This window comes from Schistocerca gregaria, chromosome 5 (genome assembly GCF_023897955.1).
Source record: "Schistocerca gregaria isolate iqSchGreg1 chromosome 5, iqSchGreg1.2, whole genome shotgun sequence".
In the NCBI taxonomy this organism is placed as follows: Eukaryota; Metazoa; Arthropoda; class Insecta; order Orthoptera; family Acrididae; genus Schistocerca; species Schistocerca gregaria.
The window spans coordinates 649,854,210-649,877,619 of NC_064924.1; the positions used below are offsets into that span (position 1 = coordinate 649,854,210).

Genomic DNA, 23,410 nt, shown 5'->3' on the forward strand with positions numbered 1-23,410 from the left:
TCCCAGAAGTTAAGTCGCGTAGTCCTCAGAGCCATTTGAAGTATTTGAACGGACAACCGACACAAACGTGGCGTAGACTTAGAGTCGACTGGGTCAATGAATGGCTCTCTGTGGGCGTTCATTAATGGGTCTCACTTCTGTGCGTGGTACTCAGATAGAAGCCAGACTGTCAGTAACTAAAGGAATTGTGAAGTGGGGAATACTGGACATGACAAAAGAGTTGATTCTGTAATTGGTGAGGCGAGGCACGCTGAATATTTCCCCCGGGAAAAACAGTAAGCACAGGCATCTAGGTCCTAATATACACTCCTGGAAATGGGAAAAAGAACACATTGACACCGGTGTGTCAGACCCACCATACTTGCTCCGGACACTGCGAGAGGGCTGTACAAGCAATGATCACACGCACGGCACAGCGGACACACCAGGAACCGCGGTGTTGGCCGTCGAATGGCGCTACCTGCGCAGCATTTGTGCACCGCCGCCGTCAGTGTCAGCCAGTTTGCCGTGGCATACGGAGCTCCATCGCAGTCTTTAGCATGCCGCGACAGCGTGGACGTGAACCGTATGTGCAGTTGACGGTCTTTGAGCGAGGGCGTATAGTGGGCATGCGGGAGGCCGGGTGGACGTACCGCCGAATTGCTCAACACGTGGGGCGTGAGGTCTCCACAGTACATCGATGTTGTCCCCAGTGGTCGGCGGAAGTTGCACGTGCCCGTCGACCTGGGACCGGACCGCAGCGACGCACGGATGCACGCCAAGACCGTAGGATCCTACGCAGTGCCATAGGGGACCGCACCGCCACTTCCCAGCAAATTAGGGACACTGTTGCTCCTGGGGTATCGGCGAGGACCATTCGCAACCGTCTCCATGAAGCTGGGCTACGGTCTCGCACACCGTTACGCCGTCTTCCGCTCAAGCCCCAACATCGTGCAGCCCGCCTCCAGTGGTGTCGCGACAGGCGTGAATGGAGGGACGAATGGAGACGTGTCGTCTTCAGCGATGAGAGTCGCTACTGCCTTGGTGCCAATTATGGTCGTATGCGTGTTTGGCGCCGTGCAGGTGAGCGCCACAATCAGGACTGCATACGACCGAGGCACACAGGGCCAACACCCGGCATCATGGTGTGGGGAGCGATCTCCTACACTGGCCGTACACCTCTGGTGATCGTCGAGGGGACACTGAATAGTGCACGGTACATCCAAACCGTCATCGAACCCATCATTCTACCATTCCTAGACTGGCAAGGGAACTTGCTGTTCCAACAGGACAATGCTCGTCCGCATGTATCCCGTGCCACCCAACGTGCTCTAGAAGGTGTAAGTCAACTACCATGGCCAGCAAGATCTCCGGATCTGTCCCCATTGAGCATGTTTCGGACTGGATGAAGTGTCGTCTCACGCGGTCTGCACGTCCAGCACGAACGCTAGTGCAACTGAGGCGCCAGGTGGAAATGGCATGCCAAGCCGTTCCACAGGACTACATCCAGCATCTCTACGATCGTCTCCATGGGAGAATAGCAGCCTGCATTGCTGCGAAAGGTGGGTGTACACTGTACTAGTGCCGACATTGTGCGTGCTCTGTTGACTGTGTCTATGTTCCTGTGGTTCTGTCAGTGTGATCATGAGGTTAATAATTCACATATTAATATTACTTGAAATGCAGTAGTTCTTTTCTTTGAATGCTCAATTATCGTGATTAGTATCTCAGACAGATAGCCACACAGGACTGACCTTCACAAGTTTGGATAATCAGCAGATTCTGTCAAAACGGTCTTAAAATTGGAACTTCCGGTATTATAATTTGCAGCTGCTTGAACAGGGAGACCTAGGAGAATATAACGCTACTCAGCAAATATACATTTTCTGTTGTTTTCGTGTCTCCTACTTATGTGTCACATGACTAGTATCGTCTATATACAAAACTGCTTATTGTTCTTTTGTGGAAAATTATGATTTATCAATAGATGGTATCTACTCGGTTTGTAGAATGTTAAGTCTCCTATTAACCATGCCTATGACATTGTCAACTCGTATACTAAACAATAAACAGTTACAGATTTCATTGAATTTGGACAATTCATAACCAGCTATTGTTCTTAATTGACATTTAATCTGAGTCCTTCGACTGCGCTTGTTCTCGGTGGTGCAAACTCATCTGGAGGAGCTAAGATATTTACGAAAGTCACTTACTTCCTGTTTCGTTTCACTTAGCATATCTCCTATGTGTGTATAAAATTGCCTTCAACGCCAACTAAAAAACCACCGCAAATCTAATAGAACACTCTAAAAAAGTGTGTGAATCAAGCATTCATACGGCTTGCTATTCGGAATAGTATTTTATAATAATACGTATGAAGCTGCTAACAACCGAATCCAAATACGTTAACTAACAGTAAGAGCTCCTCAAGAGTGAAGTTCTACTGTTCGATAACAGAAAAAGAAAATATTTCCAGAGACTGTAATATTTTAAGACGTTATTAATTTTAATCGGCGTTGTGAATTCCGGCGTGACCTAAGAAAAGTTGAAAACGTACCACAGAAGCAGAGGGGTAAGCAGTGTGGCCATTGCAGGGTTAGTGGATGCGAGAGGGGGAATGTCTTTTTGGTCTTCCAGTGCTGGCAACTCACGGACGTTCACGGTTTGTTCCGGTCAGCTGCTACGATATATTAAAGTTAATTCAATAACACAGTCTCATTGTAACATAATTTTATTGATCACTGCGTTTTCTGCGAACAATGTTCCAAGAAATTCTTATTGCTATAACATAAAAATTTTGACACAGTAGTTAAATGGGTTCGTGACTGAGCATAACAGAGATGTTACCTGCAAATATGGTACTTATTTGTAACAATATTCAATACAATTACCGGAAGAAACATGGCATTCAAAAGATGCTGTATGCATTTGTGGTCGTGTCATATTTTGCATAATGAATTTTAATGCAGGTACTATTACTGTTACTAATTAATTGATCATCCGCTGACGTAGAGAACTTAACAACAGTTCGTAAGGCAATTACACTGTCACAACGTTGGGGTCGCTGAGGGTGACAGCTACCCTGAAACGCAGAACAGACGTCCGCAAGAGTTACGCATGGAGTCGGCGGCTCTTAACGATGTCTTGGCGACCGGCGGCAATCTCAAAAATGGTTCAAATGGCTCTGAGCACTATGGGACTCAACTGCTGTGGTCATCAATCCCCTAGAACTTAGAACTACTTAAACCTAACTAACCAAAGGACATCACATACATCCATGCCCGAGGCAGGATTCGAACCTGCGGCCGTAGCAGTCGCACGGTTCCGGACTGCGCGCCTAGAACCGCGAGACCACAGCGGGGCAGCAATCTATCGTGCCCTCATTATAGCTTGTCCATTGGTGTTTCCTAACATACTAATTAAGTAGGTTACTAATTAATGTTGGGGTACATACCTATGTGGCCTGATGTGTCACCTCACAATGTCAGTATTGGCTCTTGAGCAAAAACGTTTGACGACCATTACAATAAAATATGTAGCACCAATGTTAATTTCTTGCTTTTAGTTATTGTTGATTAATATTGTGTTTAATACGTATTTTAAGGTACTGGTTTCATGGTACATATTTAATCTGAGTCCAGGGTTCGTCTTGTGAGATTATAACGTACGCAGTGCCGCTGAATAAAACCTAAACATTTGGATCGTATTTCTCTCTCTCTCTCTCTCTCTCTCTCTCTCTCTCTCTTTCTCTCTACATTATTCTTTTTTTTTTTTAGAAGCTATGATTTGTATACCTTCGATTTTAAATTTTGTGACATTTATGCAGCTAGGTACAAGGTGCCAAGTGACGCTTCACTCTGGACAAGTTGTGTTTTAAAATGCACGTTGCTGTTGTCGCAACGCTACTAACATAGTTTACACTCGATACAGAAATAGTATGTACAGAGACGACACTTATTACGGGAGCGGAGTAAATAAAATACCAGTTCTATTGTGAATCTCTCTGTGTGTTGCAGTTTCCTCCTGTAGTCGCCGTGTTACTTGCCATATGGAGCCAGCACTTGTATGTTTCTCTGTGTGTTTTTCAGGTTGTTCCTGCAATCGCCCGCCAACCCGGACCTGTTGTACATCATCTTCTTCTGTCACACGCAGCTAACGGTCACACTGCTGCTCGGACTCATCTTCGGCAGCAAGGTAGGTACAGCGTACTGCATCTGTACAACTTCCACTTTCTATCAAGCAGATTACCGAAGTTCTGGCTTAACAAACCGATATGTTCCCTTGTTGGGAATGATGCCGTCTAGAAAGTTATTTTTTTTTCATTTTAACAGTTCTTAACATTCCACCAGGGCGCGGGGGGCAAAATTGCAAAAACCATACTACGGCACTTCAGAGACTGAATAAAACTAATTACAAATGGATACTCTTACACTGACAACAATGATAATGATGATGTGGAGATCGATAGAGATGTTGGTGATAGGTGTGATTTTGAATCCTCCGTGGATGAGGCTGATGTCTTCTCTAGGTAACATTTCATGGGTAAGGCATTTGGCAACCGCTGGGACTGGAGAGAAAGTAATATGAAAAGGGTATGTGGTTCAGGATTCGAGGTGTTCGTCACAGGAATGGGTAGGATTGCAGTTATGAAAGGAAAGAGTGGACTAGAAGCTTTGTTCGGAATGGAAGTGATAAGTTAGTGGACTTCATGATTTATTGCATATCCTGGGAACGAAAGGCAGTAAAGTTTACCTCCATGAATGGACACGGTGTGCGTAGAGATGTACAAGAGGTCGCGGATGATTAGTAGGCGTTACAGCAGGATATGGCTCCCAGATCACTTAATAATATGTCACTTTAATAGATGCATTGCAAAGCGACGATGTAACTCAATGAAGTCAGTGCCTGACTGATTTCATCAAGTTATATCGTCGCTATGCATGAAATAGCTGTACAGGGTGTAATTACAGATATTTCTATTCGTGATTGACGACAGTGTACTGAATAGCATTACTTCCGCATTTATGCTATTGGCAGCCTGATAACTAAAGCTATAACAAGTCGTATGTCCTTAGGCTGGGTAGCACATACGAGTATATGTGGTCAGAGCTAGACACTAATGCTGATTTTCCCATGGGCACCATGTCTGGTTAAAGTGTAGACGTGTGGGAGCTATATAGACTGAACGCCTAGTCCACTGTGCTGCAGTTATGACGATGCAGAAAACATCCGTTCGTAAAGTTTATGATGCTGGAAAAAACTGAGCAATGAAATGTGTACATATTAATGTACAAAGTAAAAATGTCTGCAGTTATAGCCGTTACAGTCTGTATATCCATAAGCCCGAATGGATATCAGTCAGTGTCACCAGTGACTACCTTATGGCTATCTACCTATAAAGCCGCATGCACGCTCTGTGAACGGCTCTGAAGTGCATGGGATGAGTACGTAGCATCGTACTTGTCCATCTTCCCCTTCTAATGGCCAATGGATGCGCCCTGATATTAATGAAATCTTGTCTTCGAAGTTGCGACGTAGGGGGCTTAAGTAGGTTCCTTCACTTCATACTGGTTCTTGATACATTGTAAATAGGCTTTCAAGTGCTAACAGACGGTTATCTTCAAGCACCTTCCAAATGACGTTCTTCAGCTTTGCCATGAATAACCGCCTTGAGTCGAATCGACTTCGGCTCTTCTCTGACCACATTTCGCATCCCTTGTCAGTACGGTTTGATATGGGTCTCATACACGTATGCAGTATGCTTAAGTGGCACGCAAAATTGATTCGTAGGCTGTCTCATTCGTAGACCGATCGCATATTCCTAGTATTCTCACTACGACGTAAAATTTGCCATCAGTTATGCTTGCGATGGAGAGCCAGTGATCATTCAAATTAAATATCGATAAACATTGTTACACCAAGACATTTACATGAGTTGACTGGCTGCGAATGTGACTCGGTATGTTATACATATTGCAGGCCGTTGTGACCGAGCGTTCGAGGCGCTTCAGTCCGGTACCAGGCGGCTGCTGCAGTGGCAGGTTCGAATCCTGCCTCGGGCTTGGCTGTGTGTGATGTCCTTAGGTTAGTTAGGTTTAAGTAGCTCTAAGTCTAGGGGACTAACGACCTCAGATGTTAAGTCCCATAGTGCTTAGAGCCATTTGTGTCATATTACAGGGCTTTTCAGTTCAGTGGAGTTCAACGATTTCGTAATTCTGTGTGTCTAATGAAAAGCCAAAGTTCGCACCACTTTTAAATCGTACCTGCATTTGTCTAGATATAGGTGCAGGTTTTTTTACGGATAGTAGCCGTAGTTAGTCACAGATACCTGCACCACTTGTAAGAGATTTGAATCACTACTAATATGGTCAACCAGGTCATTAATATAAAACATAAAAAGCAACGCTCCAAGTACACCAGACTGGCGCACGTTCGGAGTTATTTCGCATTCTGTCGGTAACTCCCAATCCAAGATGATAATCCATGTTTTCCCTACAAAGAAATTCTTAATCCAGTCACAAATTTCGTCTGATATCCCCTAATTACATTAATAAGGCTTCTTGTGATAATAACTTTTTCTAACTCAAGAAACACTGCATCCAACTAATTGCCTTCATTCATGATTTCCTCGATGATATGTGAGCTAAGTTAATTTTGGTCACGCATTTTATCATAAAGATCATCCTTCAGTTCGAGATACCTTATTATGTTTGGCTGAAGTACGAGTTCTATGGCCCTGCAACAGTTAGACCTCAATGAAAAAATTTGTGGAACCCCTTTAGTACTTTTATTGTAGACCGGAGTACATTTTCTCTCTTCCAACAACTGGACACAGATTTTTCTTCGAGGGTTCTACGGTATATTCCGGTTAAATTTGGAGTTATCTCAGCTGACACTACCAATGTCCTACTGTCCTCTTCCAACAACTGGACACAGATTTTTCTTCGAGGGTTCTACGGTATATTCCGGTTAAATTTGGAGTTATCTCAGCTGACACTAGCAATGTCCTACTGTTCTCAACCCCATGGCGTAAGTCCAGAAAGAACAGCGTAATTAGTTAAGGAACCTTCGTATTCTCTGGTTCAGGAATTATGCCTGGCTAAGAAACAGACGGCAACATTGCATTTTGGGACAATGCTGTTCATAGCGGACTTTGTTTATATTTTGTGAGAGCAGCTGGTCCGCTCAGCGAAGTCCGTCAGTCGTTGGGACATCCACAGTATGATCCTGAAGCCTAAATGACAGGCATACATTGTTCCAACGTGCTCCCCGACCTACTAATTACAGCACCACAATATTTCGTTACTGGCTGCCGAAATAGCCCCTTCAGCATTTTCTTTAAGGGCTTCAGGTAACTGCACTAAGGTCATGCTATGACTATCCCTATCCGCTGCTCATATTTCTCTAATGAATGCCATTATTTGCCACAAGTACATACTGCCGAAGACTAAGAGCCATCTAACCATTGGTGATTGCCTCACCATGACACGGGACACAGCATACTTCCTTACAGGTATGAATTTCAGTTAGCTTTACAACCTCAAGCTGAAAGACAGGTGTGTAGAGCCTAGAGCTTTCTCCGACCCTGCGGCTCTTGTGGAGAACCACTTCAGCCGGCCGCGGTGGTCTCGCGGTTAAGGCGCTCAGTCCGCAACCGCGCGACTGCTACTGTCGCAGGTTCGAATCCTGCCTCGGGCATGGATGTGTGTAATGTCCTTAGGTTAGTTAGGTTTAAGTAATTCTAAGTTCTAGGGGACTGATGACCAAAGATGTTAAGTCCCATAGTGCTCAGAGCCATTTGAACCATTTTTTGCAGAACCACTTCACTTGCCACTTTAGTTTACTTTATTGAGTAGTGATTTGACACGTAATTATTAGTATCAATTAGAGGGGATAGTATTTGATCTACTTACGTTACCTCTGGTACAGGCCATTGAGTAGATCGCCCATCACACTCACTCGCAACACCTTCAAGACGCTTGACCCCAGACAGGGGGATTTCCAGTTGTTCGCTAACAGCAGCTAACTTAATCCCCGCTCGAGGAAATCAATAGTAATCATCAAATATAATAACGAGACGGGAGTCTCAAAGGACACATTTAATTATAAGATCTGAAATCAATAGTATTGTGGCTGAACCGGGGCTGGTGCAACATTTATCTGAACACAAAACAAATATATTGAAATTAAAATAGCTGATTCTGTTTTAATTACATGCTGTGTTACGCTACAAATATTGGAATGTCCCTTCAAAATCTGAAGCTACAACACGAGACAGGTAGTTTCTGTAGCTATGAGGGAAACTGGAGTTTCTCTTGAAGCAGCATCTGTCTTAAAAAATAGTAAAAGTAAAACAAGAAATTGAGTACAGCATTATTAATTTTGAAAATAAAAGTGCTGTTGTGAGTTGTCGAGGTGATGCTCTTTGGCAGACTGGCATACGAACGTCAAAAACAGCGCGAATGTCAGACTAATATGGACAATATACAGGCTTGATGAAATGGGAAACATCACATAGCAGTTATAATGTTCGCATACGCAGTGTTACAGCTCAGGAGTCGTCGTCGTAACAGCTAAATGTACATCAGAATCTTAAAATATCTAACACTGACTTTGAAGAAACATGACAATGAGGGGGAAAAGTGAAAACATTGCACTAATCACATATTTATGAAAACTGCAGTAGCGGGAGAGTATTTTCTGTAAAAGGTATTGTTGGCAGAGTTTCCTTAAGAAACAACCGTAGCTCATTACTTGCTACGAATTACATTACCCACAACACTCGTCAAGATTCCGAAAACTCTGTGAGATATACATATTTTCTAGAGAATACACATTGCAATTTAGGAAGAGTGATTGTCCGAATGAGTAATTACTGCCAAATTGTCTAAGAAGGACAAATGTAACTTACAATTAATACAGTACGAATTTTGTGCGGCAGTCGTAAAGTGATGATACAGAGAGTTCATAATGATACACAAAAGCCTGTACGTGATCAGTGGAAGACAACTGGAAAACGACACGCACTGGAAAAATTTGAATCTTGGATCTCGGTTATAACGTACCTAGCACATGTGGTCTCACGCAATAAATAAATAATCCAGAAGTAGGCTTATATGTTTAAGTAGACGTTCTAAAACCATGACATTTTTACGTAGCCGAAATTGTGACACTTTCTACACTAGCATGCCAGAGATGAACACTGTATACTCAGTTTATCCGAAATGAAATAGAGAAAACTCCAACAAATCGCATCTTAGTTTTGGAGCCGCTCTAATACTGAATGTGCCATCACCAAATCCATCACCAAAAACGGCAGTCCTTCGTCCCACAATAGCCTCGTCCACTTTAACCTCCTGTGGCCGACTCAAGGGTTTCAAGGAGGCCCGATCTGCAAACCACAGTCATTATTGTCAGTGGTATTAGTTACGTGGCTTTCTCTACTTTGGTATCCGAGAATCCGTTCGCCCTCGTGACCATACAAATGTAGTCTTGCATAATTTATTGCCCTTATCCAAAGAATTTATACATAACTTTGGTACAGGCACACCTCATGTTCGAGAACTCGTTGTTGTATACTGCACACGGGTTGCGCCACGTAGCACTATCTCCTGTCTCTTGGTATTTTGTAAACGCCTGAAAATCTCAGACTTATTTTTCACGGGTGCGTTGGTTGGAGGCCTGAAGACTGACTTGATATTTGACTCGTCAGAGGCCAGCTATTCGCCCTTGATACTGACCCAAAGTTCAGTAAAAAGAAAGCTTTCGTCGGTGGTGTATTCGTCGAGGATAATTATTGGAAATATTTGCGACATTGGTTGTTTCTCGTTTCAACATTCACAAATGTGTCCATATGAGGTTCAGTCCTCGTATAGAGATTATGACGTTGGAGACGTCTTCCGCTAGATACAACTAACCCTTTAGAATAATGCGCTTTGTGACTCGGTGTTAGTGACAGGGCATCGAGATACCGGGCGGTACGAGAGGGTTTCCTCTATAAGCTATGGCCCGGACATACTTTTTGATGTAGGTAGATGACGGCGCAGGGGAAGGGCAAAGTACCGTATGCTTCATATCTTTCGTGAACTTGATGAGTTCACTGACGCTGTTGTGGCACTGCCAGTTTATCACGTCTGTGTGGCGTGCCAATGACTGGGTCGTCGGCATACCGGGAAAAACAAATCCGATTAGCGGGAACAGTGTGTAGGGCTATAACATCAAAGTTCTCCATGAAAATTTTAGCTGTGGTTTGATTTATAGAGCTCCCCATTGCAATATCGTCCGTCTGGTAAAAATATTTGCCGCCACACATAAAATGAAACTACTATGTGCTGTGCCGAATAGGTACACTACCGAGCTATGAGAGAACTAAACGATGAAATCTATCAATACTATGTCGGATACATAGGTACATTGAACCACATCGAAGGTGAACATAATATTTCCTACTCCAAGACGCAGAAGCTTTATGCGACTAAAGAAATCGACCAAATTTTTTATGTGCCGTGACCAGTGGCTCATATGTGGAGTACGTACACTGACATAAACTGATGATTTTAACGGGTTTGCAGCCGGGTTCCATCGTCCTGACGACAACACGATATTTTGGCGGACCATCTGGCCGCCATCTTCAGGTGAGATTGAGTGCCCAATCACGCCGGAACTGACGAGACCTAATTTTTTTTTCTTTCTTGATTTTCAGTTCCCCCCGAAGGGGGGCGGGCTGGCAGCAGCTTAGTACGCTGCTCTACAGCCTACAGACTTTTTTCTAAGAAAAGGAAGAAGAAAGAAACAAGGAAAAACAGGCGATAAAATGATGACTTAAAGTGTAAAACGGCGTAAAAATGCGGAAAGTTAAAACAGAGAGCAAAAGGGGTTTGGCAATGTCGATAATATACACAGGAATCAGACAAGTAACATAGTAGACACACAATTAAAAAACAAGGCGACAGTCTGGTTTCTGTTCGCAAGAGATAAAAAATCACACCCAGCGACAGTATGTTGGCTGTTCGCTACACGTCCCTAAAGACACACCACGGAACACTCACTGGAATGCACACACTGTAAAACACTGCACGAAAATGGTGATACAAATATGACACCCCCGAGCCAAAGGCAGATGGGGGGGGGGGGGGGTGGGAAAACAAGGAGGGGGGAGAGGTTTAAACGAAAGGGGGGAACGAAGGAGGGAGAGGACTCATAAAGTTGGAGAGGGGCAGGGCAGACGCGAGGGGGAATAAGAAGAGGCAGAGGAGGGAAATGCAAAAGGAGGGAGAGAAGAGGGCAGCGAGAAGGGAGGTGGGGAAAAAAGAGGAAGGAAGGGGGGGGGAGAAGGAGCCCAGGAAAAGGACAGAGGAAAGGAGGGGGAGTGAGGATCAGAGTTGATAGGAGGGATAAATGGAGAAAGAGAGGGCATCATCTGGGAGGAGGAGTTGATGAGAGTCACCTTGGGAAAAGAGATGTAGGGTGTAGAGATGGAGGGTGGGGGATACAACAGTGAAGACGTGGTAGGTGGCAGGGATGGGAGAGGAGAGGAGCAACCACGGGGTGAGGGGGTTCAATGCGGCGGGAGGTGTAGAGGATGCGGATATGTTCGAGGAATAGGAGCAGATGGGGGAAAGGGATTAGATCATAGAGGATCCGCTTGAGGGACAGGAGGCGTATACGGAAGGCGAGGCAGAGTGCATGACGTTCAAGGATCTGGAAGGACTTATACAATTTGGGGGGGGGGGGAGGGGCAGATATCCATGCAGGACTGGCATAGCAGAGGATGGGACGGATTAAGGATTTGAAGGTGTGGAGGATGGTAGAGGGGTGCATCCCCCATGTCCGGCCACAGAGGAGTTTGAGGAGTCAGAGGCGGTGGTGGGCTTTGGGTTGGATGGAGCAGAGATCAGGGATCCAGGTGAGGTGACGGTCAATGGTGAGGCCAAGGTAGGTGAGGGTGGGGGTGAGGCGGACAGGATGGGCGCAAACAGTAAGGGAGAAATCCAGGAGCCGGAAGGAGCAAGTGGTACTAACTACGATGATTGCCTGGGTCTTGGAAGGATTGATTTTCTGGAGCCACTGGTTACATCATGCAGCAAAAAGGTCAAGGTGATTCAGGAGACGACGTTGGGACCGTTGGAGGGTAGGAACGAGGGCGAGGAATGCAGTGTCATCAGCATACTGCAAGAGGTGTACCGGAGGAGGGGGGGGGGGGGCTGGGTCATATCTGCCATGTACACGAGGTAGAGGAAAGGGGAGAGGACAGAGCCCTGGGGCACACCTGCAGAGGGGTAGAAGGTTTAGGAATTGGCATTATGGATGGTAACATAGGAGGGGCGGTGGGAGAGGAAGGGCGCTATCAGCCTGTCCGATGTAGGCCTTGCTGCAGTGACAATGAATCTTGTATAACCCAGGATTCCTGAGTCTTAAATCATCTTTAACCGATCCAAGAAGGAATCTAGATTTGGCCAAAGGCATAAGGACGCTTTTAATATCATATTTTCTGAGGATTCTTGAAATTTTCGAAGATATACTTCCCACGAAGGGTAAAAAAGCAACAGATTTGGAAGTGTCCACCGTTGGTTCTCGTGGGGACCAAATTGAAAAGGATGAGTAATTTGGTGAGGAGAATACCCATTATGCCTGAAAACAACCTTGAGGTGATCCAACTCCTGTTTCCAGTTTTCGGAATCCGAAACAGCATAAGCCCTCTTGACCAATGTGCGTCAAACTCTCAAGTGTTGATGTTGTGAATGACAACTTGTGGCATGCAGGTAGCGGTCTGTATGCGTAGGTTTTCGGTACACACTGTGACCCAAAGTCCCATTTTATTTCTTATATACTAAGACATCCAAAAAAGATAATTTGCCATCATTTTCAATTTCCATCGTAAATTTGATTCCTTGATGAAGGCAGTCAAAATGATCTAAAAGTCGAAGAAGACATCCCATTACACGTGGCCAAACGACGAAAATATCACCCACGTATCTCAAAAAACATGTTGGTTTAAGAGAAGATGTCCTAAGTGGCATATGCTCAAAATCTTCCATCAGGGGATTGGCTACAATAGGGGAAAGAGGACTCTCAATACCCATACCGTCAATCGGTTCTAAAATTGCTTCATGAAATAAAAAAATACGTCGATGTTAATACATGGCGGCACAGCTCACTAGTTTTGTCATCCAAGAGCTGACCAGTTATCAATAAAGACTCCTCCAAAGGTACCTGAGTGAAAGGTGAAAACAACATCAAAGCTCACTTGAAGGTTAGATGTTCCAGGGAGGAGAGACGTCAGGCGTTGAATAAAATCGGACGAGCTGGATCTGTGGTGGTCACACTTCCCAATGTGTGGGCTCAGAACAGAAGCAAGATATTTAGCCAAATTATAAGTAGGGGCTCCCAGATTAGTAACGATCGGACGAAGAGGTGCCACAGGTTTATGTACCATGGGTAGACCACACAATCTGGGTGGTACTGGCGCCCCTGGATGAAGTACCACCCAGGCGATATTATTAATAGAGATAAAGTTTTTCCTTTAAGCAAGACGTGGAATCCTATTTTATCACAGATAAAACAACAACGGTCTGGTTTCCGACCGGCTGCATTTTAATTTTGCGGTTCATCACTCTCGACTGTTTTCAGCGCTGGTGCCGTTGCAATTCTTCGCCTTACAGAGGGCAGCTCTTCCGTTGCTCGCGCACGTGCAAAGGCCAGTACCTAAGGTATAAAGGAGCCACCGAATCTGAGGTGTCGAAAGTTCCGGCGGATTGTGCACTCAATCTCACCTGAAAATGGCGGCCAGATAGTCCGCCGAAATATCGTGTTGTCGTCAGGACGATGGAACCCGGCAGCAAACCCGTGAAATTCATCAGTATTTGATACGTCGGGAAAATCTACGTTATCAGACTGGCATAAAGTTTTTCTCGTCTTTACGGCGACGATATAGTAGTGTTAGCAATAGGTCTATGGGGGAATAGGCTTATTGATTGTTTTTGGCATCCCATAAGCCATGAATATTCTATGTGCCTGAGGGAAGACATTCTTGATAAATAGCTGTTTCAGTTACGAACGTTTGGGGAGGTACGATGTCTTCCTCATTTATCTTGAAACAATCTACGATAATTTATCTCTTCTAGCAACCACTGGTTCTCAGTCTCTGCCAGTGTAAGAGGTGGTGGTTTCGAATTTGAAAGGCTACTGCGAATTTCATCAGCAGTGTCAATGAGTGTTTTGCGAAATGCTTGTTTCAGACAGTCTATTATTTCGGAGAAATGGGAACCCCGTTGCGAAGGCACGAAGTTAAATCCCATCTTAAACGCCTTCCGCGATGACATTTGTTGGCGTAACGTGGCCACAGGAATCCAGTCCCAGCCCAAAGCTGTAAATGACTCCGTCGGTTCCACATGTCCCACCAACGCCCTGCGGCCGTTTGCTTGTATCTACTTTCTAGAGCGATGCGTCATCACCTGTAGTATACAGCGGTTCGCAAGGCTGGAGACGGTACTCGTCGCAGCACTGCCTACGTGGTGGCTCATCGTAGCGTGGAAAACTCAAGAGCCGTCCCTGACGGCGAAATCTTGCCACTGAACCATCTAAAAAGTCTTCCGCAAGAAAGCCTGGCAACAAACGAATACCACAAGCAATCACTGAAGCTACCCGTCAGATGGATACTGTCGTGAAGAAGAATAGTGAGCACGTGTATTTTCCATCGGTTACTTAGAATACGTTTTATGTTGTATGCACTTCTGTAACGACTAGAAGAGCTTTAAAGCTGCTAACACCGTAAATGTAAATATGGAAGACGCTTCTCATAAGTGTGATGATAACTCCTCATATTTCTTCCTTTTTCCTCTCCCTATTTCCGATCGCGCAAGTCTTAGTACAATGTAATGTAATCATTGTACTCTGGACGTACTGTTTCAATCAATTCTACCTCATCTCTTGTTAATACACTCCTGGAAATTGAAATAAGAACACCGTGAATTCATTGTCCCAGGAAGGGGAAACTTTAATGACACATTCCTGGGGTCAGATACATCACATGATCACACTGACAGAACCACAGGCACATAGACATAGGCAACACAGCATGCACAATGTCGGCACTAGTACAGTGTATATCCACCTTTCGCAGCAATGCAGGCTGCTATTCTCCCATGGAGACGATCGTAGAGATGCTGGACGTAGTCCTGTGGAACGGCTTGCCATGCCATTTCCACCTGGCGCCTCAGTTGGACCAGCGTTCGTGCTGGATGTGCAGACCGCGTGAGACGACGCTTCATCTAGTCCCAAACATGCTCAATGGGGGACAGATCCGGAGATTTTGCTGGCCAGGTTAGTTGACTTACACCTTCCAGAGCACGTTGGGTGGCACGGGATACATGCGGACGTGCATTGTCCTGTTGGAACAGCAAGTTCCCTTGCCGGTCTAGGAATGGTAGAACGATGGGTTCGATGACTGTTTGGATGTACCGTGCACTATTCAGTGTCCCCTCGACGATCACCAGAGGTGTACGGCCAGTGTAGGAGATCGCTCCCCACACCATGATGCCGGGTGTTGGCCCTGTGTGCCTCGGTCGTATGCAGTCCTGATTGTGGCGCTCACCTGCACGGCGCCAAACACGCATACGACCATCACTGGCACCAAGTCAGAAGCGACTCTCATCACTGAAGACGACACGTCTCCATTCGTCCCTCCATTCACGCCTGTCGCGACACCACTGGAGGCGGGTTGCACGATGTTGGGGCGTGAGCGGAAGACGGCCTAACGGTGTGCGGGACCGTAGCCCAGCTTCATGGAGACCGTTGGGAATGGTCCTCGCCGATACCCCAGGAGCAACAGTGTCCCTAATTTGCTGGGAAGTGGCGGTGCGGTCCCCTACGGCACTGCGTAGGATCCTACGGTCTTGGCGTGCATCCGTGCGTCGCTGCGGTCCGGTCTCAGGTCGACGGGCACGTGCACCTTCCGCCGACCACTGGTGACAAATGATGTACTGTGGAGACCTCACGCCCCAAGTGTTGAGCAATTCGGCGGTACGTCCACCCGGCCTCCCGCATGCCCACTATACGCCCTCGCTCAAAGTCCGTCAACTGCACATACGGTTCACGTCCACGCTGTCGTGGCATGCTACCAGTGTTAAAGACTGCGATGGACCTCCGTATGCCACGGCAAACTGGCTGACACTGACGGCGGTGGTGCACAAATGCTGCGCAGCTAGCGTCATTCGACGGCCAAAACCGCGGTTCCTGGTGTGTCCGCGGTGCCGTGCGTGTGATCATTGCTTGTACAGCCCTCTCGCAGTGTCCGGAGCAAGTATGGTGGGTCTGACACACCGGTGTCAATGTGTTCTTTTTTCCATTTCCAGGAGTGTATGTGACACCAACAGATATCACTTAATGGGAAAGACTTCTTCACCCCATCCAATATTGTCTTAATACTAATCTGTCATGCATAATCTATCCCGTTTGATCGTGCGTAAGAGAATTTTATATTTTCTTCCACTGTTTTACCGAACACATCGTTTTATGTTCAACGAGTGGCTATATTCATAACTGCTACAATCGAATATGTTCGTCTTTTCTTGGTTACTCTTAATCCCTAAGCTGTGTTAACTATGTCGTTCATTCCTTTATAGTGGTATGCTAACTTTTTCTACATATTAATACAACCTTATTTCTGGCTGCTGTCCCATTTGTTCTTCTATTCCCCTTCTAAAGCTTTCTTTTACCTTCCCGATTATCTCTACAGAAAACAAGCAAATTACATAATGATGTAAATATTTATGTACACGTGAGTACTACGAATGGTTTGACACTATCCCCTAATGGCTTCCTATCAGGGGATAGATAATCTTCCCATCTCCATGTAGACACTAAGACGTTTTACCCTTATAATTTTGCGAGTTTCCCTTATCCCTTGCCGGACGATGTGGCCGAGCGGTTCTAGGCGCTTCAGTCTGGAACCGCGTGACCGCTACGTTCGCAGGTTGGAATCCAGCCTCTGGTATGGATGTGTGTGATGTCCTTAGGTTAGTTAGATTTAAGTAGTTCTACGTTCTAGGGAACTCATGACCTCAGATGTTAAGGTCCATAGTGCTCAGAACCATTCGAACTTAATGCCTTCCTTGACAAGAACTTTTCTTTTTTGACTTTCCTTTGTGAGTTCTGTCCATATTTTATTTCTGTCTCAGTACTCTTGATTATTGAATCAGTCGCAAGTCACGTGCCTCACTTTTGATCGAACACTTCCAGTATTTTGAGAAAAAGCATTCCCGTAATATGCACCGCCTTTCCACTGACGTCTCCCGCTTGTATTCCGCGAAAATGTTTGTGATGGTTTGTAACGCTACACCGTTATGCCACGTGGAATACCTTGGAAATTATCGGCAACGCTATTAAGTGCACCAGTACAAGCGCCACGCGATACAGAATAAAAACGGGGACACAGCCGTTAATTGCAATTATCTAAATGTAATCATCAGATGCTGATAGGGCAACGCAAAGGACCATTGCCGACGCCATTAGCAATGCGAGCTCTATGTATTTCTTCTGATCTCAAACGACATGCAAGCTCAGATTTGCGGTACATGATAATAATGTGGTGCTGCTGCAACCAAACTCAAGCAAATGTTGCGAGACTGCCAAGTGAGCAAGCCGACATAACCCAAGCGCATAACATAAAGAACACAGGATATACTTTCTAGTATGATCTCAAACCAGGTGCAAATTTAAATGTGTCAAGCACATTACTGGTGTTCGTGAACAGGTTACATTAGTTGCCATCAAATTCAAACAAGAATGAGAGACTGTGTATATTGCTCAAAAATTGCCAGAGCCTTCGAAAGCACAGCATATTAAAAAATGAACTGAGTGTGTGTTCTGCTAGTGCTCACTGCAGATGCTCACATGAATACAGAGCTCGTCTTTAACGACGTCATCTATGCTACTGTGCCAGCCGTTGTAGCCGAGCTGTTCTAGGTGCTTAAGTCTGGAACAGCGAGACCACTACAGTCGCAGGTTCGAACCCTGCCTCGGGCATGGATTTGTGTGATATCGTAACGTTAGTTAGGTTTAAGCAGTTCTACGTTCTAGGGGACTGATGACCTCAGCTGTTAAGTCCCATAGTGCTCAGAGCCATTTGAACCATTTTTGACGGTACTGTGTGCGTTCGCTCGCATCTCGTGGTCGTGCGGTAGCGTTCTCGATTCCCGGGTTCCTGGGTTCGATTCCCAGCGGGGTCAGGGATTTTCGCTGCCTCGTGATGGCTGGGTGTTGTGTGATGTCCTTAGGTTGGTTAGGTTTAAGTAGTTCTACGTTCTAGGGGACTGATGACCGTAGCTGTTAAGTCCCATAGTACTCAGAGCCATTTTTTTAATGTGTACGTTCCTGTCTTCTTTATTTCTACATCTCACTGCACGCTAGACTAGGACCATGGAATGAGTATTTATCATGTTAATACTGATTTTTATCTGGAAACCAAACTTCATGTTGGACTGGAGCTGTATGACGGCAGATACAAATAAAGTAATAGATACTTAAATAGTCAATAGGAACTCAACCTTCTGCAGAATACTGTTTTATAGTTTTGTCATTACTGTAAAATGTTTCAGCACTTTATGTGGCACAGACTCTGGAATGTTTTGTTTCTTATTCACTAAGAAAGTAATCCAGAAATACCCCTGAACATAGCACATGAAGTCATGAAACATGTTTGCGTAACAACAAAACTATAAAACGCTGTGTTGCAAAACCCGGATTTCCTTTCCAGTCTTTCTTAGAAGCGTGGGAAGTACGAAGAACAAAAATATCTAAGAGGTGATTACATAGAATTAAATTTTTTGCAAAATGAATAAATCAGAACCCTTCTCAGTATGCAGTTTCAGAAGGGACTATTATTTCTCTTTATTAGAAGCAAATATAAAACCATAACAGGAACCGGCTACATTTTACAATTTGATTATCAGTGCCACACTAGTCACGTTAAATGCACAGTAGGACCTGTATTCGTAGGGTAGGTAGGTCATAACGGTGTCATTGACTAGAACTCGAAGACAGACAATGGTGAGCTGTAGTTTTAAATTTGTTAGTCGAAGTTGGCGCCAAGATCAAAGCGGAAAATGCAGTACATTAATACCGCTGGTTCTACGTCGAATGTCGATTCAGTTCGTAGGTGATACAAAATTTAAATTATTTTACCCGGCCCTGTGTGCTACGACAGAATGATTTTTCTTGTTGAGACTGATTCAAGAACTGCTTACGCCAAGAAGGTATCTCCGTTTCTCTTCGGCTAACACTTTTAAAACCTCGTGACTGATTAAGACGAACTGTCGCAAACTACAATCGCAAATGACAGCCTAAATAGCAACCCTCAGCTTCCAAATTCAAGAGAAGTGACTACTTGACTGAAGAACTGTTTTGGAGCGACTGGGTGAAACAGAGAGGCTAAGCATTAATGTATATGTTTCACTGCCATCATTGTCATTAATTTAATATTATCGCAAGTAGTGTGCATCGGTTAATTCCAATGAGATCATTCAACACAGCGTTCTAAGCAGTAGGTGAGTGGTCAGTGTGGTTGACTATCATGTGGAGGAACTAGGTTCGATTCCCTGTAATAACAGGGGTTCTTCCTTGCTGGGAGAACAGGTACGGGATGCGCTCAGCCTCATGAGCTCAACTGAGGATCTACTCGACCGTCTGGTAAAAGTCCCAAGGTCAAGTAACTCTACATCGGCATTGAGAGCGGTGAGCCCGCCGTTGGCAAAGGATGACACATCGGGCAGATGAGCCCGACGGTCTAGTCTAGGGACGGATTGCGCAACTTCACCTTTATCTCTGTTCATATGGGTAATGTGCCCCCTACCGTCACCTGGAGTACAAAATAGGTCTAGTTTGAAAGGCCTAACCCCTTGAAATTGGCCCCCGATTATCAGTGTGCCTGTCCCACTGAATTTAAGCACATCGGTGCTTCGTTTAGCTAGAAACACATCTAGAACACTCTGCAGTCATTGTCAGGCCACCAAAGGGCTCACTTTGTTAGACGAGGGGCTGTATAGGCTCTTAGAGTTGTCTGTGCGAGACTGAATCACTAACTTCACACCAGGCAAAACTCAATAGCTGTTTACAGTTTGTACAAATTACCTAGTAGATAACATCGGAAGTGAGATGCTGTTCACGGACGATGCTGTTTTCCAAAACAAGGCTGCAACTTTAGGAGACTGTATCCCAAGGAAAGACGATCTGCAGAGCACCGACAATTCGTGCGCTGACTGGCAGCTGATCCTAACAGTAAACAAATGTAACGTGACGCACATAAATATTCTAAGAGATCTACTGGAAAAGAGCTTTTGGTGATTAATCACTGTAAGTAGTAAATAGAGTAAAATATTTGGCAGTAAACATCTGAAGCAAGACTAAGTGTAACAGCTTAAGACAATGGCTGTAGGAGAAACAGATGGCAGTGTAACATTCTTTTGAAGAGTCTGAAGGAAACGTAGTTCATCCACTAAGGAATCACATAACAAAACAATCGTTCCACTTGTTTCTGAATATTGGCCGTCATTCTGGGGTCTTTTCTAGATTTAATTAACAAAGACAAGAACAAGCTTCAACGAGGAATGGCGCTTTTTGTCACATTTTCATGTAGTATGCAAAAGGGGATTCGGAGATGATCAAAAGTGAGAGTCGCTTCGTCAGAGGCATCGCTCATTACGAAGTTTGATATAAAATTTTCACTCTCGCACGTTACAAGAAGTGCTGGAAAATATATTGCTTCCACAAAAAATCCCTTCAGCAAAACGAGAAAATCATAAAAATTAGAGCTTATAACAACGTTTCCCCAAAGCTGTTATTGCCATATCCCATTCACGAGTGAAACAGGTGAAACAGGTGAAGCAGACAACGACCTGCCACATTCCATTAACGAGTGAAACAGGTGAAGCAGACAACGACCTTGTTACCATAATTGTGCTCCGCCACACACTATAAGATGAACAGCAAAATATGGATGCAAGTGATGATACAGGACTGAAACGACCGTGAGGTATCTGTAACTCAACATTATTTCTTTTAAGAGCCCAATTTCGCTAAAGACTGTGTGTATTATCTAAACCTGTTCCGAGTGTAATACCGCTGGATCTACAACCACACAGTATTACATGAAAACTCACGTATTAAAACTAGTTCCGGGTGGAATACGCCTCTATCTAGACCGCATAGTATTAAACGTCAGACTGGTCTGTTGCAATGCCAAAAGCTTATTTCAGAGTCATTCTTCGCTGAAATAAATCTATCATTAGACTGATGATATTTTAGCTTTAGTGTTGGGGTTACGCTTACATATAAAATAATTTCAGAAGTATACCAGCTTTGGCAGCACAACTACTTTAGTTCCTTCAGACATCCCGCCCTACAAAGATCTGGTAGTCGTAAGTTCCTGTGGGATCGAACTGCTGAGGTTATCGGTTCCTCACTGCAAAGATAGCCTTCGGATGTAGCTACACTTTAACACGTCACTGGAAACGTGACACAAGAAAATGAAAGAAACCTATTAATAATGCACAGTACTGATTGAAGCGTTTCTTCATTTGCAAATTGTAAGTATGGAATCAATGAATAAAGTACGGAGTCACCGACTTTCAAAGAAACATGGTATACATGTCACTTGCTACCTGAAAATCACTGGGATTAAGGCGCTCAAGAGTTGGAATGGGAGAGGTTTAGAAATGGGCTGACATGCAAGTAAGTAACTAGTGACTGAGTGTAATCAGCTACTTCAATTTCATTGCGGATTATCCAAATGAGAGCAACGAAATAGAAACCCATTGTTTCACACATAAGATGCACATGCACTTGCACATGTAAAATGGTACGACGTATCGTATTTCTCATTTCATTGACCTTTTAATCACTAGAACGTAAGATGCCTAATTCGCGACTTTCGTCTTCACTACTATCCTACGTGGGTGAGATATTTCCTGTTAATGGTACAATTGATATGCAAACGTTTATCTGTTACACTGATTACATTACGTTCATTCAAATAATTGTCAATCAATTATTCGCGAACTCTTTCCAGATAGTAGACAATAGCTCCTAACTCCTATAAATTTTAGGTTCATCATCAACCATAAAACCCTCTCACCAGCCCCTTACACCTCCTCCCCCCTCCTCACCAAGCTAAAAATAACAAGTATCCTCTTCTGAAAACTTATATTAGAAATTAGAATGAGGAAACATTTTTTAAAAGATACTGTTCCGAACTTCAGAGTTTCGAAACATAATTTCTTTACATGAAACCAAGATGTAATATAAAAAAGATTTTGGCTTATGACCCCGCAGCACTGTCACTTTGGTTCACAATTCTGCTCGACGAACATAACCATGAAAGACTGCCTTTTGCGGAGGAAGTCAGCAGAGATGGCATAAATTAAGACACGGACATTTCGTGAAAGCACACTATACAGACGCTCGTGTTCAAATATCCCTTACTCATTTATTTCTCATTGACACACATTACACGAGACGTCACCATGCCACTATATCGCTGAGGTTGCTGGCAGTCATGAACAAATGGTAATACGTTCCAATTACAACTTCGGAACGAAGCTCAACTGATCTCGTTATACCACAGCCGTTATACAGGAGATCTCTGTGGTTGCTGGCACTCGTGAATAAAAGACAGTCGACACTAAAGTTACTAATAAGTGCCAAATGCGACTTAGGAATGGAATTTTGCGTAGTGGCTAGCGCAGTGGAGAGTGCAGGTGACTGCCATTCGGTGGGGCTGACGGTTCAACCCCGCGTCCAGCCAGCCTGCTTTAGGTTTCTCGTTTTTTCCCATAATCGCTGAAGGTAAATTGCCGAGGTGGTTATTTCGAAAGGACAAGGCCGATTTCCTTCCGTATCCCTTTCCATTCTGCGCTTATGTTCCGTTTCTAATGACCACGTTATTGACGAGACGTTGAACACTAATCTTCTCGCCCTCAGATTAACTTGAATATACTGTACACCCACACTGACACTCACTTTCCTTCTCTTTAAATTGGGCTTCATATTCCTTATTGGGATGTATGAAAAAGTGAAGCCGACTTCAAAACATATACCTTAATATGAACATAAAGCAAGACAGGAGAAAATATCTAGTCACAGTAAGAAGCAAATGGAAGTCAAGGAGATACATATATAAAATCGTGAAACCAAGAAGGAATTGTGCGGCATGGATGAAGTTGCTAGTATTTCTACATATGAAGGATGTCTATTCACGTTTCGCGCCAGTCGCATAAGAGTGCCACTAGTGACGTCACGATGAGGATGCATATGAGGTTTGTTTTAAATACAAGCTCCAACTGCCGTTAGCATTTGTTGCGTCTGAGACTGGACGTGGTGAGTTGATATTGGTTCAAAAAATGGTTCAAATGGCTCTGAGCACTATACGACTGAACTT

At 44.4% G+C, this 23,410-nt stretch overlaps 1 protein-coding gene across 1 annotated transcript in view; it reads left to right on the forward strand.

Annotated features, from left to right (window-relative positions):
- The window catches only part of LOC126272875 (probable G-protein coupled receptor CG31760), a 644,703-nt gene that overhangs the window by 570,908 nt on the left and 50,385 nt on the right, over nucleotides 1-23,410 (forward strand). Inside the window, exon 9 of the mRNA XM_049976099.1 lies at nucleotides 4,068-4,173. Within this exon, the coding sequence (XP_049832056.1) occupies nucleotides 4,068-4,173 (106 nt within the window). The remainder of the gene's footprint in view (nucleotides 1-4,067; nucleotides 4,174-23,410) is intronic.